This window comes from Mustela putorius, unplaced genomic scaffold (genome assembly GCF_011764305.1).
Source record: "Mustela putorius furo isolate JIRA1106 unplaced genomic scaffold, ASM1176430v1.1 tig00003845_pilon_pilon_pilon, whole genome shotgun sequence".
NCBI lineage: Eukaryota > Metazoa > Chordata > Mammalia > Carnivora > Mustelidae > Mustela > Mustela putorius.
Window position 1 is genome coordinate 74,161,344 of NW_025421998.1, and position 14,663 is coordinate 74,176,006.

A 14,663-nucleotide genomic window follows, 5' to 3' on the forward strand; every position below is an offset into this window, starting at 1 on the left:
TAGGGAGCCCAGCACTGACAGGTGTGGAGCCTAGAAAATGTATCTGGTCAGGGAGAGAGGATGCCAGTGTAATGCCTCAGGCTTTACTGCGGGGCTCCATGTGGTCATTAACCGACTCTGGTTTCATTTTGCCCCTTCCTCACCAGCGCAACAGAAGTCAAGGTAAGGGAGGTGATGGCACCCAGAGAAAAAGGCAGAAACACTGCTAGTGTCCCATGCATTCACATGGAGCAGCCCAGCTGTTTTGTTTTCTTTTTCACCAAATACATTGTATATTTTTAATTCCTCTGAAATGTATGTTCTTCCAGACAAAGATTTTTAGGAGATCTGTAGTCATTCATGAAATAGATAAAATTCATAAAATAGATGCCTTTTTTTCCATTCTCATTTGCACTGTCAAATCAGTGTGTTCCTACTTGCACTTGCAAAATTTCTGGACATTCAGCTAAAGCTGTGAGGTTCTTGTGGAGCAGTTGCATGTCTTTTCAGTGACAGGGATCAGGAGGTGGGAGGTGAAGCTGGCAAGTGCCTCTTCCTGCTCTCTCCAGCCCTCCACTGCTTATCTCCCACCCCCTGGTCCCTGCGCAGCAGGGTGGGTAAAGGATAGAATTGCCAACAGAAATTGTATTTGCTTTTGTTTAGTGAAGCCAAAAAGCTTAATCTTATTTTATGAACTCAATGTAAATGACAACTGACACGAGAAAGAGATTTTAAGAGGATCGTAAGCATCTCTACAGTCATGGAGGTTGCCTTCGGGGACTGGGGAGGACAGTGCAGGAAGACCTGTGTGTGTGTGTGTGTGTGTGTGTGTGTGTGTGTGTGTGTGTGTTTAAGTTGTATATAATCACTGTCTCCACCCCCTCCAAAAAGACCAGAACTGATTAGAAGAAAAAGACTAACTTGGTGCATGGAATTCTGTATGCGTGCCAAATACTGCTGCAAAAAAGATTTGGCTTCTGAGTGAAAAGACACCAACCAAGCATTTGATTTCTATGGTTGAACACTCTCAAGATCTTGCTCTCCTATATTTCATTTAAAAAATTGCTCCCCGAAGTGCAAACTGACTTCAATTTTGAATAAAATGTAGCATTCAAATTTATAGCCACTTTGAAAACTGAGGGTTTATTTAGATCATGTGAACCTGAACAGATTCTTAATTACAGCAGCCCTGTTGCACATAGAGAATCTGGGTTACAAAAAAAAAAAAAAAAAAAGGAACACACACACAACAAAACTTCCACGTAGGTTTTCCCTCATTTTTGGGATGCTTTCATAGCAGCCTTCGTTTATGGGAAATGGTATTAAAATCCTGCCATATTGCAGTTTAAGTTTAAACACACTGCTTCCCAGAAGAGATTTTAGTGTATCCTATAAAGGCACTAAAAGGGGTTTTGTGGGGAGGGGGGGTTGTTATATAATTTCTTCCCCCTTGTCTTGCAAACCTCTCCAGAGATACTGGTTCCTTCAGTGATCTTTGTGCGTTAACAACCTGTGCTGAGAACACCCCTTGCTCTTGTTGTAGCAGCGGGCAAAAGTCATCTTTGTTTGCATGAAAGAAAAGTCTGATTGAACTAGGGTGAGCCTTTCATTTTAAGAAGAGTTAAAGTCTGGGGTGTTTTTAATGTTTTAATCTCTGTTTAAGAGGTTTCTGTTACAAGAGGAAAATTGATAACATTTTTACCTCAGCAAACTGCCAGCAAACTGGCTCTGCTCTAATCCCGCGTTTATAGTGATTTATATTCTCCATGGCAATGTGCTGTAACCTCAGAGTGATACCACTGTGGTGTGGATTGACTGCATTCCAAATGCTGGAATCACATACATAATGTTTTTACTTTTAAATAATATTCAGACACCAGAATAAATACCATATGTGCACTGATGCTGGTTACAATGGAACCTTGTCATTTCTTGTGAGGGAGAACATTCTTTGTTTCTGATTCCTGTTTGAAATAAGTATGCAGAAGATAAATGTGTACATTGACGGCATTTTGAGAAGGCGCGGGTGATTACCCAGCTGAGGATGTAGCTCTGATTCCTTGAAATACAGCATTTAAGACTGAAGAGATTGTTGTGTGCCCCCCCCCTTTGACACACACACCAAGGCAAGGATTGTTACCTGACTTTGCCAGTGTAGGGTGCGGTTTTTCTATTTTCTATCTACAGCATGCTGTAGTTACAGGACATCTGTCGAAGGAAAATTACTGTGAACACTGCGTTCAGAGCAACAGTGAGACTAACACACTCTTCACATCATAACGGGGAGTAACACACGTGATAACACAGAGGGATGGATTGATTGGAAAACCATAATTCAGCGTGACACCTAACATTGTTTGAAGCCACAAAAGCAGAATTTAGTTGGTCTGACATCATCAACTTGCAGATAATCAACTTCTCTGGATCCATTTCTTCCCCCATGTGATATTAAAGATTAAAAAGTTTCACATAAAGTTTAGAAATACCTCCCGAGTCATGCATTTTTAGATTTTGTTTTATTTTGTTTTTGTCCATCTTGGTTGGAATTCTCATCTACCTAGACTTATTTTTTTTTAAATAGACATGGTAGAATGCCTTTCATATTTGTACATCTGTAACAGGCTTCAGCAAGTCAGTCCACATTTGCTTCTTGGGGAAGCATTTCAGTCCAGGTTTGTGTTGTTAACATCAGTTGAGCTATATTGAGTTCGTGCTCGTGACATTGTAATAATACTTCATGGATGAGGAAATCCTGGGCATTGAACCGATGGCTTCCCTATTCCTCTGCACCCCCTCCCACCCAGTTTTGTGAGTTTTGCCCAGAATATATAGTGTGAGATTAATGCATGAGTCATACATCATAATGTGTCTCTGACAGTTTATCTGGCACATAACTCACAGTTTGGGTAAGTCTCGCATCCTTGCTGGGATTCACTTGTAGAAGTGTTTACCATTATAAAAATGCTCTAAAGCCCCTTTTTGGAATTGAGACATTATGAGACAAATATTGACCCTCTAACATATTGTCTTTCATTTTCAGCTTTTCGGATGATCCCTTATCCCTTGGAAAAAGGGCATCTATTTTATCCGTACCCAATCTGTACAGAAACAGCAGACCGAGAGCTGCTTCCGTGTAAGTCTAACTTCTGTATCCCTCTCTTCATGTCTGAATCTGGGAATGGGGAGAGGTGGGAATGATAAATGTTTGTAGCATTCTTTGTCTTTTACGACTCTTCTCCCAAAGCCTGCCCTTATTTGATAGCATGTGCATATTAAAGTGAGTTACGCGATTGGGTGTGCCATCCTGCTGCTCCAGGTCTCCGCAGAGTCATCAAAGGGAAAGACCCTGGAGCCCTGACATTTATATGCGGAGGCATCGTGTGCTGGTTGGCCCGAGTGCAGCAGCCACTAGTTTGGGGTGGATGTTCGTGGACTGCTCCATTGTGCAGGGTTCTGGCTGAATGGCGCAGCCGATCCAATGCGGTCTGCACAGACTGGAGTGTGAAGCGGCGGGGGCGCTGCCTTCAGAGGGGGCTGCAGATGAGTCACGGATGGGAGGGCAGCAGCAGGACGCTGACTTCATTGCCAGAGGCAGAGCTGTGGGGCCGGGCGGGCGTGATCTCCATGATGATGCAGTGCTCTGGGCCACAGGGATTCCCTGGGAGCGTCTCATGGTTGCATGTCGTGAGCCGGTGTGGCACGTGCAGAGCATAGGTGTGGCCTCGGCGCTGTATGCAGCAGCACGAGGGGGGCCCTGCCTTCGAGAACCTTCTGAGCTAGCAGTCTGATGGCCCATGCCGCGTGTGGAAAGCATGATTCGGTTTACTGTAATACAACATTGTTTTGATAAGTCCTGCTGAATAGATTTATCAAACCATACTGTATGCAGGGATCTTGTCCACGCTCCTCATATGGCCCCTACTTAGGACATATTTTTCTCCCTCAGATAATAAGCTCCAAATTTTGGCTGCTCTCTCTTCCTTGTCCTCTCTCCTGCCACCGCCTCCCTTTGACAGGCCCCCTTAAATCCTCTCTCCTAGCCCCAGGGCATAGGGTAAGTCTGGAGCCCTGTGTGCACAGCGTTACTGAGCCCATCCAAATCTCCTGCGTGGTGGGTCTGGGTGCAGCAGGAATTACTGTCTCAGACTGAAGCAGCAGGAGTCTATCTCCCATTTGTTACCTAGGGATCTGGGAGAGCTCAGTGATGTGTTGTTCCTTGCCCGGGCTTTATTGTGAAAAAGGGTCTGGTGCCTCACACTACATTAGATTTGATTTCAGAAATTCTTGGTATGGACCCACACTTTACCTTTGGACTCCCCCTTCAGGGAGATCCTTGTTAAACTTTCTGTTTCTGGTAAGAAAGACCGTTTTCTGAAAAGCACTGTTTTAAGATGTTTTAATTGAGTCCCATTAAGTTTCCATGGGGATAGATTGACTATTAGAACAAGATTACAGCTCTCAAAAGAAACTTTATAGGAATAATCTCTGTAAAGCTGAAATTGAAAATTATGACTCTCATTTACTTAATTGAATGCAGTGGTCCAAAATCTGATCTTCCCTCACAATCTTTCGGGGGTTGGGCATTGACAGCCAGGATGGTGTGGATACAAAGAGGGCCCCCTGTTTGGAATGCACTCCACATTTGGTACAGTCAGAGTCCCCTTGTTGGACATTAGGGCCCCAGTGTGCTTCTGCCCCTCCTTTGAATCCCAGCAGGTAGCCACTGGGATTTAAGTGTGCAAGCTTGTCTCTGCTTGGTCCCTCCCGGCTCCCTCCCCACCCTGTCTCAGGCCCAGTGGATTTTTGTTTAGGGCTGTAAGTAATGCGAGCTGAACGGTCGAGGAAAGGCCTTTAGAGCTTGGATTTCCTGAAGAAAATGTAGTACTTGGATCCTTTTGGTTCGAGAGGGAGCACTGCTCCCAGGCAGTTTCACAGCCCGGGTGGCCGCTGGGGCCGGTTTCTCTGCGTGGGCCAGCCCCAGCTCCCCCGGTAAGCACCGCACTGCCCGGGGAGCTCCAGCCGTCCAGTGAGCAGGAAGCAGGGAGTCCTCTCTCTGGGCTTTGGTTCCACCTGCTTTTTGGTTTCCCCAAACCCAACACTGGAAACATTAAAGTTATAAAAGGTGCTCTAAAGGGCACCAGTTGTTTACTTTTTGCTGATGGTGGAAGTATATTTATCATCAGGAGTCTCCTACAGTGGTGTCAGGTAGCGCCCACGGCCTTGATCTCCAGCCTTTGCAGATTGACTTGGCCAGTGTGTGAGGTTCTTGCTGAATGTCTGTCAGGGTGGCTCCCTCCGCCAACATACTCAGAGTGGGCCAGGAAAAAATACAAGATAAACGAATGTGGCCTCATGATAATGATTAAAAAAATTACAGGAAGGTCAAAATCTAGAGACTTTTTTCCCCCAGTATATTTAATTCTGGATTTATCGGGTTTTGTCCGATGAACATGTATTTTATAATGGGAATAAGGTTTTTGTTCTATTTGTGTTTTCTTTTGAGAAAGCAGGATTATGTATTAGGCAGAGATGGTATTCCTTTTCCCCCACAAATGCGTAATGTCCTCAGATGGGCCCTGTCACCGGGACCTCGGGAGAAGCCGAGAGGCATGCCAGAGGCCGGCCCAGAGGGTGGCACTGGTTCTTTCAGGTGCCTCAGCCTTGGCGTTTCTGAGAGGCTTTAGCCACAGCTCTGAAGAGTCCATCCCACAGACAGAAATGCCCCGAGAAGGCGTTTCACTCGGGCACTCATACTTCCCCCTGGATCCTTTCCACAGCTTTCCATGAAGTCTCAGTTTACCCGAAGAAGGAGCTTCCCTTCTTCATTCTCTTCACTGCCGGACTGTGTTCCTTCACAGCCATGCTGGCCCTCCTGACACACCAGTTCCCGGAGCTTATGGGGGTCTTCGCAAAAGCTGTGAGTATTTGCCAAGAGGGAGCCTGAGGCCAGGGGCAAGGGAAGCCAAGGGAAAGAGCGTGAGAGGAACGAAGCAGCGTCCTGTAGGAAAGGATATGCCTGTATTGATCATTTGCTCACTGTTTAATTTTCATTTTTGTCGGTGGAATCAGAAAGTTGAAGGCCAATGAAAAAGTGTAGGTTTTTTGTTAATGCATGCCTTGCTTCATTTCATACACACACACCACACACAAAAATCCCAGAATTCAAAAAAGCATGAAGTCTAAAAGGATTAAATTTAATAATTATGGGAATCCTAGCACGTGAAAAATGTGTGGGAAGTTATTCTGTTTTCTGTAAGTTGAATCACATTATTTCTAATTTTTAGATATTGTGGGTCTTTTCCTTTAATAAAGGTGAGATTTGCATTTTCAAAGATTTAAATAAAAAGTATTTTAATGGCTTCAAACTTTGGCTTGTTTGGGGAATGAACTAAAAGTGTGTGAAGGGCTTGTAGTTAAGAAGTATATTAAGAGCTTACATGAAGAAGTATACAGACCTGACATTTAGAATATGGAAATCCAGTGAGAGCCTTTAAGGAGGGTAGAGGAGAGGAGCTTTGATAAGAAAAACGGTCTGCATTGACAAGAGACAAGTAGGACCAGTTTCCTTGTTGAAAACCCACCGTTTTACCTGCACACGCAAAGAGGCTAACTACTGATTTTGCCCCAGATGAGTTTCAAATAGAAGGAACAAGGAAAAGAGTGTTGTCTCCATGGAACGCCATTCTGATTTCAAGGCGAGTGGAGTCAGAAAGGATGATTTCTAACTTGGCTGGGTTGATTTAATCCCTTTCCAGATGATTGACATTTTCTGCTCGGCAGAGCTCAGGGACTGGAATTGCCAGAGTATTTTCATGCGTGTTGAAGATGAACTGGAAATCCCACCGGCACCTCAATCTCAACATTTCCAAAACTGAACTCATCACCCTCCTTCCCCCACCACCCAAAGCACCCCTCCTGCATTCCTGACCTCTGCCATGGCACTGCCATCCATACGGTTACTCAAGCCAGAAGCGGAGCAGCCCTCCCGAGCTCCTCTCCCTCACTGCCCACACCCTACCTGTCTCGGCCTCCACAGCGTGTTGGGTCTAACCTCCTAAGCCACTGGGCATTCAGTAAATGTCATTCGCCTCTTCTTCCCCTCTTTCTCTCCCCGTGGCCCCTCTCTCTTAGTTTAGGTCTTGTTTTTCTTGCTTGTACTCCTCTGCAAGAGTCTTAACTGGTCTCCTGGCTTCCAGGTTCATCCCTTGCCAGGCCTTTTCTCACACTGACATAAGAATGATTCTCCCAAATTGCAAGTCTGAGCATGGCGCTTCCCTGCTTGAATTTCTCCAGAGGTTTCCCACCGATTTCAGGATAAAGCCTCAGCTCTTTAGCATGGTATGCAAGGTCCTTTATGATCTAGCCTTGCTTGCCTCTTCAGCCTCATCTCTCCCAACTCTTGCACAGACTCTTGTAGTCCGTAGTGAATTACTCAGCACTCCCAGATGCACAGGCTCTTGTACAACCCAGTGCCTTTGCACATGCTATTTGCTCTGCATGGAATGCCCTTCCCCATCACCACCCCAGCTTGTCCACTCTACTAACTTCTCTTAATTCGTTTATACTCAGCTTTCTTTCTGAGCTTCTCCTAAGCTGAATTAGAGGTCTCTCCTCTTTGCTTCCACAGTATTCCATGAATACCTATATTATCACATTGATTGTACTAAAATTGTTGAAAACTTGTCTGTCCCCCTTTTAGAATGTGAGCTCCTTGAGAGCAGGGCTGTGTCTTCCTCATCTCTGTATCCCCAAAGCTTTGCACAGTGCCTTGCACATAGTAGGTTTTCAATAAATGATTCTTAAATAAATAAATGGTAGTGGTTTCTGCAGAAAGAATCAAATGTAAAAATCAGATACAGTTTAGCATTTCTCCTCTTCTTTTGTAATTATGATCATGGACTCTTAGAGTTGAAAGGGACCTTAAACAAATTGCCTTCAACAGTAATGTGATGTCATCTAGACTCTTCTTGAATACTCTCAGTGATGGGGAACTCACCTACTTAACATCAAAGCCCATTTCATTGTTGGATCACTTAGAAGTCTTCTTTACACAATAAAATCTGCCTCCCTCCTATATGCACCTGTTGTTCCTGTTCTGCCCTCCAACATTATACTCAATAAGTCTTTTCCTTCTTGCAAATTCCTATGACAGCTAGTATATCCACAGCCACCTCCAACCTCTAACTGACTAATGGTAGAACATCTCAAATTTCCTTAAGTCTTCTGTATATACCATGATTTTTAAACCCAGGATCCCCCATGCTGGATGCTCCCTAGTTTAGGGACCTCTGCTATTCATTATTATACCCTCGAGCCAACCTCTGAGTAAAAATAGTTGCCAAAATTCTGAGTAGACTAGAGTTTAACTTAGTAAAACATAAAACAGGAATATATTTACAACATTAGACAATTCTTCTTCCTTTCAATGTTCCTCTCAAACATTTTTTAAAGCAATTTTTTGGTCCAAATACGTCATTTTTCCCAGTACTTTGCATTAAACAAGCAAATAGCACTTTGTGGGAGTTTTGGCCCCACATTCATTTGGCCCCACCCCCAGAAATTCAGAATCTTGAGTGTTAGCACCCAGAAGTCTGTGTTTCTTTTTTTTTTTTTTTTTAAGATTTTATTTATTTATTTGACAGAGATCACAGGTAGGCAGAGAGGCAGCCAGAGAGAGAGAGAGAGAAGCAGGCTCCCCACTGAGCAGAGAGTCCAATGCTGGGCTTGATCCCAGGACCCTGGGATCATGACCTGAGCTGAAGGCAGAAGATTTAATCCAATGAGCCACGCAGGTGCCCCACAAGTCTGTGTTTCTATCAAGGATTCCAGCAAGTTCTGAGGCTGGGGGTTGAGGGCTGGCTTTGCTGCTGAGAACACTGGTCTGGAGCAAGCTGAGCATTTGAACAGCCACTTGTCAGGATGTGGTGCACGGCCAGAGCTGCTGAAGTGATCGCTTTCCAGCCGTCAGAGGTTTCCCCGGGCTGCACTGTGCAAGCGTCTAGGGGGCTTCTGAGTGACTTGTGGCTACCTGCCTTGTCCCTGGAGGGCTGCTGACTTCAGTGGCCTGGGGTGCCGCCTGGACTTCTGAGTGTTTAGGCGATTCGGGGCTGCCGGAGCCAAGACCACCACCAGGAATAGAAGGATGAATTGCCCGATTGGGTCTTCTCTAGAGAAGGCTCCACTGCCTCCAGAATTTCAGAGAGATGTGTTCATTATGGATCACTTACTGTTTCCAAAGCTTTGGTTCTGAGTCTAGATCAGCTGATTGAACAAGATACTGATCTCTCTTAGGGCCCCTCACAGCTTATGCTCTGCCAGGGTGTGGTTGTTCAGTCAGCCACTCGTCATCACCAAATAGAGTAGAGATGAATTGGCTTTCAAACCTCTGTCTGGAAGATCACATTCATTTTGCCCTTCCTAAAGGTGTAGCAGTTTTCGAAATGTCTCAAGAGCCTTCGCAGGGAGGGAAGATGGATGGCCTGGAGGAAACAGGCCCCATCCCTCTCCTGCCCACCCTGTCCCCAGCGTCTTCCCCAAGTTTTCACCCCGTCACTGCGGCAGGCCTTCCAAGAAGCCCCTGCAGGTCATCACCGCCACCCGACAGGCTGCCTGAAGCCATCTGCAGCGTGTGAAAATGACTTTCTCAGGCCTCTGGGAGATAATGGCCCTGGGATAATGACATGTCGAAGATGCAGAGAGATTGCAAGGCCGCCCCCCAGGCCGCAGGCAGCTGGGGAACTCTCCAGTGTGCTTATATATGTTGATCTGCAGCCTTAAGGAAGCCCACAGCCAACCGGGAGCCATTAGGAACTAGTAAAATGAGCAGCTTCAACTGGCTTTCCCCTCACTAATCTAATCTACCTCAATGGCTTAAGACTAACTCTTCCTAGAATGTTCGGTTACCAAGATAAGGTTGCTCATATAAAGAAGTTATCGTTCCAAACCCAGCCCCTCACAGAATGTGGGAAGGTCAGCATTCTGACCCCGTCGGCTTTGAAGGGCTCTGTCTTTCCTCCTCTGATCTCTCTCCTTCACGGAGACTGAGCCCCTGACTTCTGACTCTCGTCTTCACTTATAGGCCTTGACCTCTTTGAAGTCTGATATTGATTACAGTGAAATGTCAATTGTCTGATTGCAATAGGGCACCTGGAACTTATTCAGATAAGCAGAGGCATTTTGAATGTTAATGAAGCATGTTGGGAGCCCTGACCTTCTTCTAAATAATGGTGTTTTAGGAAAAGGAGGACCAGGTGATTGAAGTGTCACTCTCTCTATTTTATTAGTCTAGTTGCTTTTTCTCACCCTAAGACACTGATTGAATCACGGTGCATCTTGGACCGTATGTCTCTGCCCTCTTGACAGAAGTTATGGACATTGAGATAGATGAGCTGTTCCCGGGCTGCCTGGGGTTGCTCATTCAGACTTCACTTTTCAGGCAATAAATTTCCCAAGTCTGAAAATGAAACTGCTGTTTCTCTGTGCATTGGTTGAGTCTCTGGCCAAAAAGTTTTGACTGATTTTTAAACACGTAAAGAAGCATAAATGAATATCCTATTCTAGGTGTGTTCCACCAAACTTTTTTTTTTAAATCCCTCCTGGTGAAAGCCACTAACCTTTATCTGGTTACTGAATGAGGGGGCTTATCAGCTTCAGATGTCTCATGGCATTGTCTGCTTCTTCCCTGTGGGTGAGGGATGAGGAAGAAGGTGCGGAGAAAGGCACCGAGGAGGAAGGTAGCTGACTAATAAAAGGCACACATCTCAGGTCGGGTGCTAGAGAGAATTAGGACCTTAGGGAAAGTTTCTGGGGATTCTTTCCTCAATGCTCCCAAGGACAGAACATTCTAGATGTGAGGGCAAACCATACATCGTCGCATGTACTGGAGGTGTCAGGGACTTCCTTCTCTTGTGGAACCTTTTTGAGAAGGGTATGAAGTCCAAGCAGTCAAGGCCCTCTGTGACTTGTGGGACAGTATGGGATGGGGGACAACTGCAGACATCAAACAGGGCTGGAGACTCCCCTCTTGATTTTCAGAGACCTTGTTTTTGTTATTTTTATGCAAGTCAGATCAGTGCCCCAAACAAGCAAACGGGCCTTATTTTGAGCCAACTTTGTAAGGACCTCCCCATTCATTCTGCTTCTCAAGCTGAGGCTCCCTGATGTCCCCACGTGTAGTGAGTGAAATTGCCCAGAATACAGACTTGAAGCGATGCCTTTCCTCTAAGTGCAGTGGATCAGGCTAGTACTTCAGGAGTTCCTTACCTGCTCTTTCACAACTTTAGTGGTGCCAAAGCTGTTTCAGGTCACGTCTTTAGGATATAATAACTTCACCAGCAATACCACCTTGTTTAATGAGCCCCATCTGTCAACCCGTCTGAATTTCTGATTTATCCAGAATACCATAGCACCGAGCTCCTCTTTATAGAATGAGTATTATAGGCAAATGCTGTGTTTTATGGAGCCTTAGTGGTCTCTGAATTACAAACAAACAAAATCTCATAACTAGGATTTTATTATTTTTATTATTTTACTTTTTACAGTCTTTATTTATTTATTTGACAGAGAGTGAGAGAAGGAACATAAGCAGGGAGAGTGGGAGAGGGAGAACCAGGCTTTCCACTGAACAGGGAGTCTGATGCAGGGCTGGATCCCAGGACCCGGGATCATGACCTGAGCCGAAGGCAGACATTTAACAACTGAGCCACCCAGGCACCCCTCATAACTAGGATTTTATTAAACAAGTAAACAGTCTTCTCATAACTAGGATTTTATAAACTCTCTCATAGGCAGCTTCGGCAGTAGTTATTCATTCCTGGGTGATAAGGTGAGCATCCCATGTGGTTCTGTGCACATAACAAAGGGCAGTTTCAGAAAGTTTCCAGAAATTGCCACATATCTAACACCCACTTGATGAAAGAGCCATCCATTTGCTCAAGTACTAACATGGCTGCCTATTTCCTAATTCCAAACCCAACTTGGCCTTCAGGGTCCTCCGCAGAGTGCCTCTGGTCACCTTTGAACTATTAACTATTCTAGCTAAGCTGAATTATTTACTGCCTTCAGATCATACCAGTACTTTCCCATTTCAGTTCCAGCTGTGAGCCTGGAGGGCTCACCTGCTCATATTTCTTTCCTTACCATCCTTACCCCATCTGAATGTTTGGATACCCTAACCACCCATTGTGGTCTATTTCACTTGCCTCATCTTAAGTTTTTCTTAATCCTTTCAACAGAATGGATTTTCTTCGTTTTCTGAACCCTCCTGGTGCTTTCCTTGGCCTTCTATTTTCCATTCTATGATGGTCTATCTGGTATCATTATTTTGCTGTGTGGAAGGTCTTAGTGGTCACCTATCCCTTCCCCTTGGGCTTTGAGCTTCCTGATGGTGGGAGTTTTGTTCTAGACTCCTTTAGATCTCATCCAACACTGAGGCGCCTTACAGAGTAAATATATTTAATTGATGTAAAAGACACAACATGCTTTGTAAAGATTCCAAATCTTATACTATCTTGAGTTTCCTTGACACTAATGTCACACTTAATGGTCCAGCTATAATGTGTCACAGACCTTACAATTAGTATTCTACTGTTTTGTTTTGTTTTTTTAGGATTTTTATTTGACAGAGAGAGCAAGCACTTGCATGCACGAGCAGGTGGAGGGCCAAAGGGAGACAGGAGCCCGATAATGTGGGGCTCAATCCCCTGACCCTGGGATCATGACCTGAGCTGGAGGCAGATGCTCAACTGATTGAGCCACTCAGGTGCCCCAGTATTCTACTGGTCCTTAAAAACAACAAGGAAGGAAAGATTCTGAGAAACCTGCCTACCATACCCCTTGAATATCTGAAATCCATAGAGCATATGGAGGAACCTGTTTTAACTTTATTAAATGCCCTACTACTTTGACCTCAGAACCATGTTTCTCCCTCTGCATATATATTTACATACTACACTCTACTTCTCTGGGAAATCCTTGGTGGTGTAGACAGTGTTTTGCTGAGGACAAGGAACTAGGACAAGAGACTCCACAATGTAAGAACTGGGTATTGAACCCTAGCAAGATAATATTTTGGTTCTGAACAGAGAGAGAGGAAACTACCCAAACACCTGTCTCTCCTGCGGAGCTCTGTAAGGGGACCTCTCCTGCCAGATGCTGGGTGGTTTGTGGAATGAAGCTAATTCTTCACAAGGACATAATCAGAACAAATTTGAGATTATGTTAAATGAGTCTCAGGCGAGGTACTTGGCTTTCTTAAAAGGCACAGTTAATGAGCATTTTTCTCTACATGAAAAGCAGAAAGGAGTTTAGAAACCAAATGAAAGAGATTCCAAAGATGATCTCAGAGCAGCCCTTCTTCAACAAAGACATGTCATTCATGGACTGGCAAGTTTGCTGTCCTCCCCCAGGCTCCCATGATGCACTCCACTAAACAGGTAGTTCAGAAGTGAACATGGATGACAGAGGTGTTTGGGAAACAATAGGATCCCAAAGCAATTCACAACCATATAATGAACTTGACTTTTTAAAATTGACATTTCCCCTTTAAGTGGGTTTTATACCCAGCTAGGCAGGCAGGTGGTCTGAAGTGTCACAGTCTACGTGTCTACTTCTGTCTACTTGTCACCCAACTGTCAGTCCCTCTTGATGGCACTAGTCATCTGCATGCACAGCCAGCAGATCCTGAAGACAGATCTGAAGACCTGGGAATGGTGGACCAGCCATCAGGAGTGAAGGGGGCAGTCCACAGACACTCCCCCTTATCTCTCACAGCAGGGGCGGGTGATGGGGCTGGAATGTAGGTGCGATCATCAACCTGTGTTTCCTATAACATAAATATAAAATTATAGCCTTTGAGACTTCCATAATGCCAAGACTTGTAGGTTGGAGAGGTTCATTTTACAGTCCTGAATGAGATCTCTCCTGACTTGGTGCCTTTCTGGTTTCTTTACAGTTCCTCAGCACTTTGTTTGCCCCCTTAAACTTTGTCATGGAGAAAGTGGAAAGCATCCTCCCATCCAGCCTGTGGCACCAGCTGACACGGATCTAGGGAAGCCCACCCGTCCTTCCACTCACCTCATCCAGTGGGCTGCCACCATCTCTTCGTGCCAACTCCTCGTGGACCGCAAGAAAGCATGACTTTGAAAAAGGGAAGCCATTCCGAGATTTTAAATTGTTCATGGACTGTCTGTTCCATATTAAAAGCTGTTTTTGTTGTACAAAATTCATTGATGTTAAGTTCTATTATATTTTGCCTTCAGAAAAGAAAAAAAATCAAAAATAAACTTTTGTGTATTGCAGCAGTGTGTCTTCTTATGTCTTCCAACCTTAAAAGTATTGGTGTCCCAAATAAACCTATGGGTTTACATTTAACTTACTAAGGACCCAGCTCTTCTGATTGCCCCACAGTGGTTTTCTTTGCTAATGAAAATCATCTCAGTAGGGACTTAGAACCTGTACAGTTGGTGGTTTGGAAAATGGAATGTCTTTGGCTCAAAAGTGCCATCTTTTTCAGCCCCCTAGGCCAAAGGCACAGAAGCAGCTTCCACAAAGAATGACAGAAAGTAAGAATGAAAAAAAATATGTATGTGCTGTGAGAAGTTTTTCCAGTTCAGAGACTCTACTCATTGAATAGTTTGGTTTTGCTTTATGAAAACTTGTTGTGAGAAGAACACTTTTGATGAGAA

General features: G+C 44.7%; 1 protein-coding gene across 9 annotated transcripts in view; it reads left to right on the forward strand.

Moving 5' to 3' along the window:
• The window catches only part of ST7 (suppression of tumorigenicity 7), a 236,648-nt gene extending 222,372 nt beyond the window's left edge, over nt 1-14,276 (forward strand). For 5 of the 9 annotated variants that reach the window (XM_045062905.1, XM_045062907.1, XM_004741913.3 and 2 more), the window contains 3 exons: nt 3,020-3,112; nt 5,757-5,896; nt 6,735-7,787. In XM_045062905.1, coding sequence (XP_044918840.1) covers nt 3,020-3,112; nt 5,757-5,896; nt 6,735-6,854 — 353 coding nt within the window. In that variant the 3' untranslated portion in view covers nt 6,855-7,787. Of the gene's footprint in view, nt 1-3,019; nt 3,113-5,756; nt 5,897-6,734; nt 7,788-13,930 lie in introns of those variants that run through there. The other 4 variants (XM_045062906.1, XM_045062908.1, XR_006601386.1 and 1 more) reach the window with 3 other exon arrangements.
• Nucleotides 14,277-14,663: the final 387 nt, after the last annotated feature.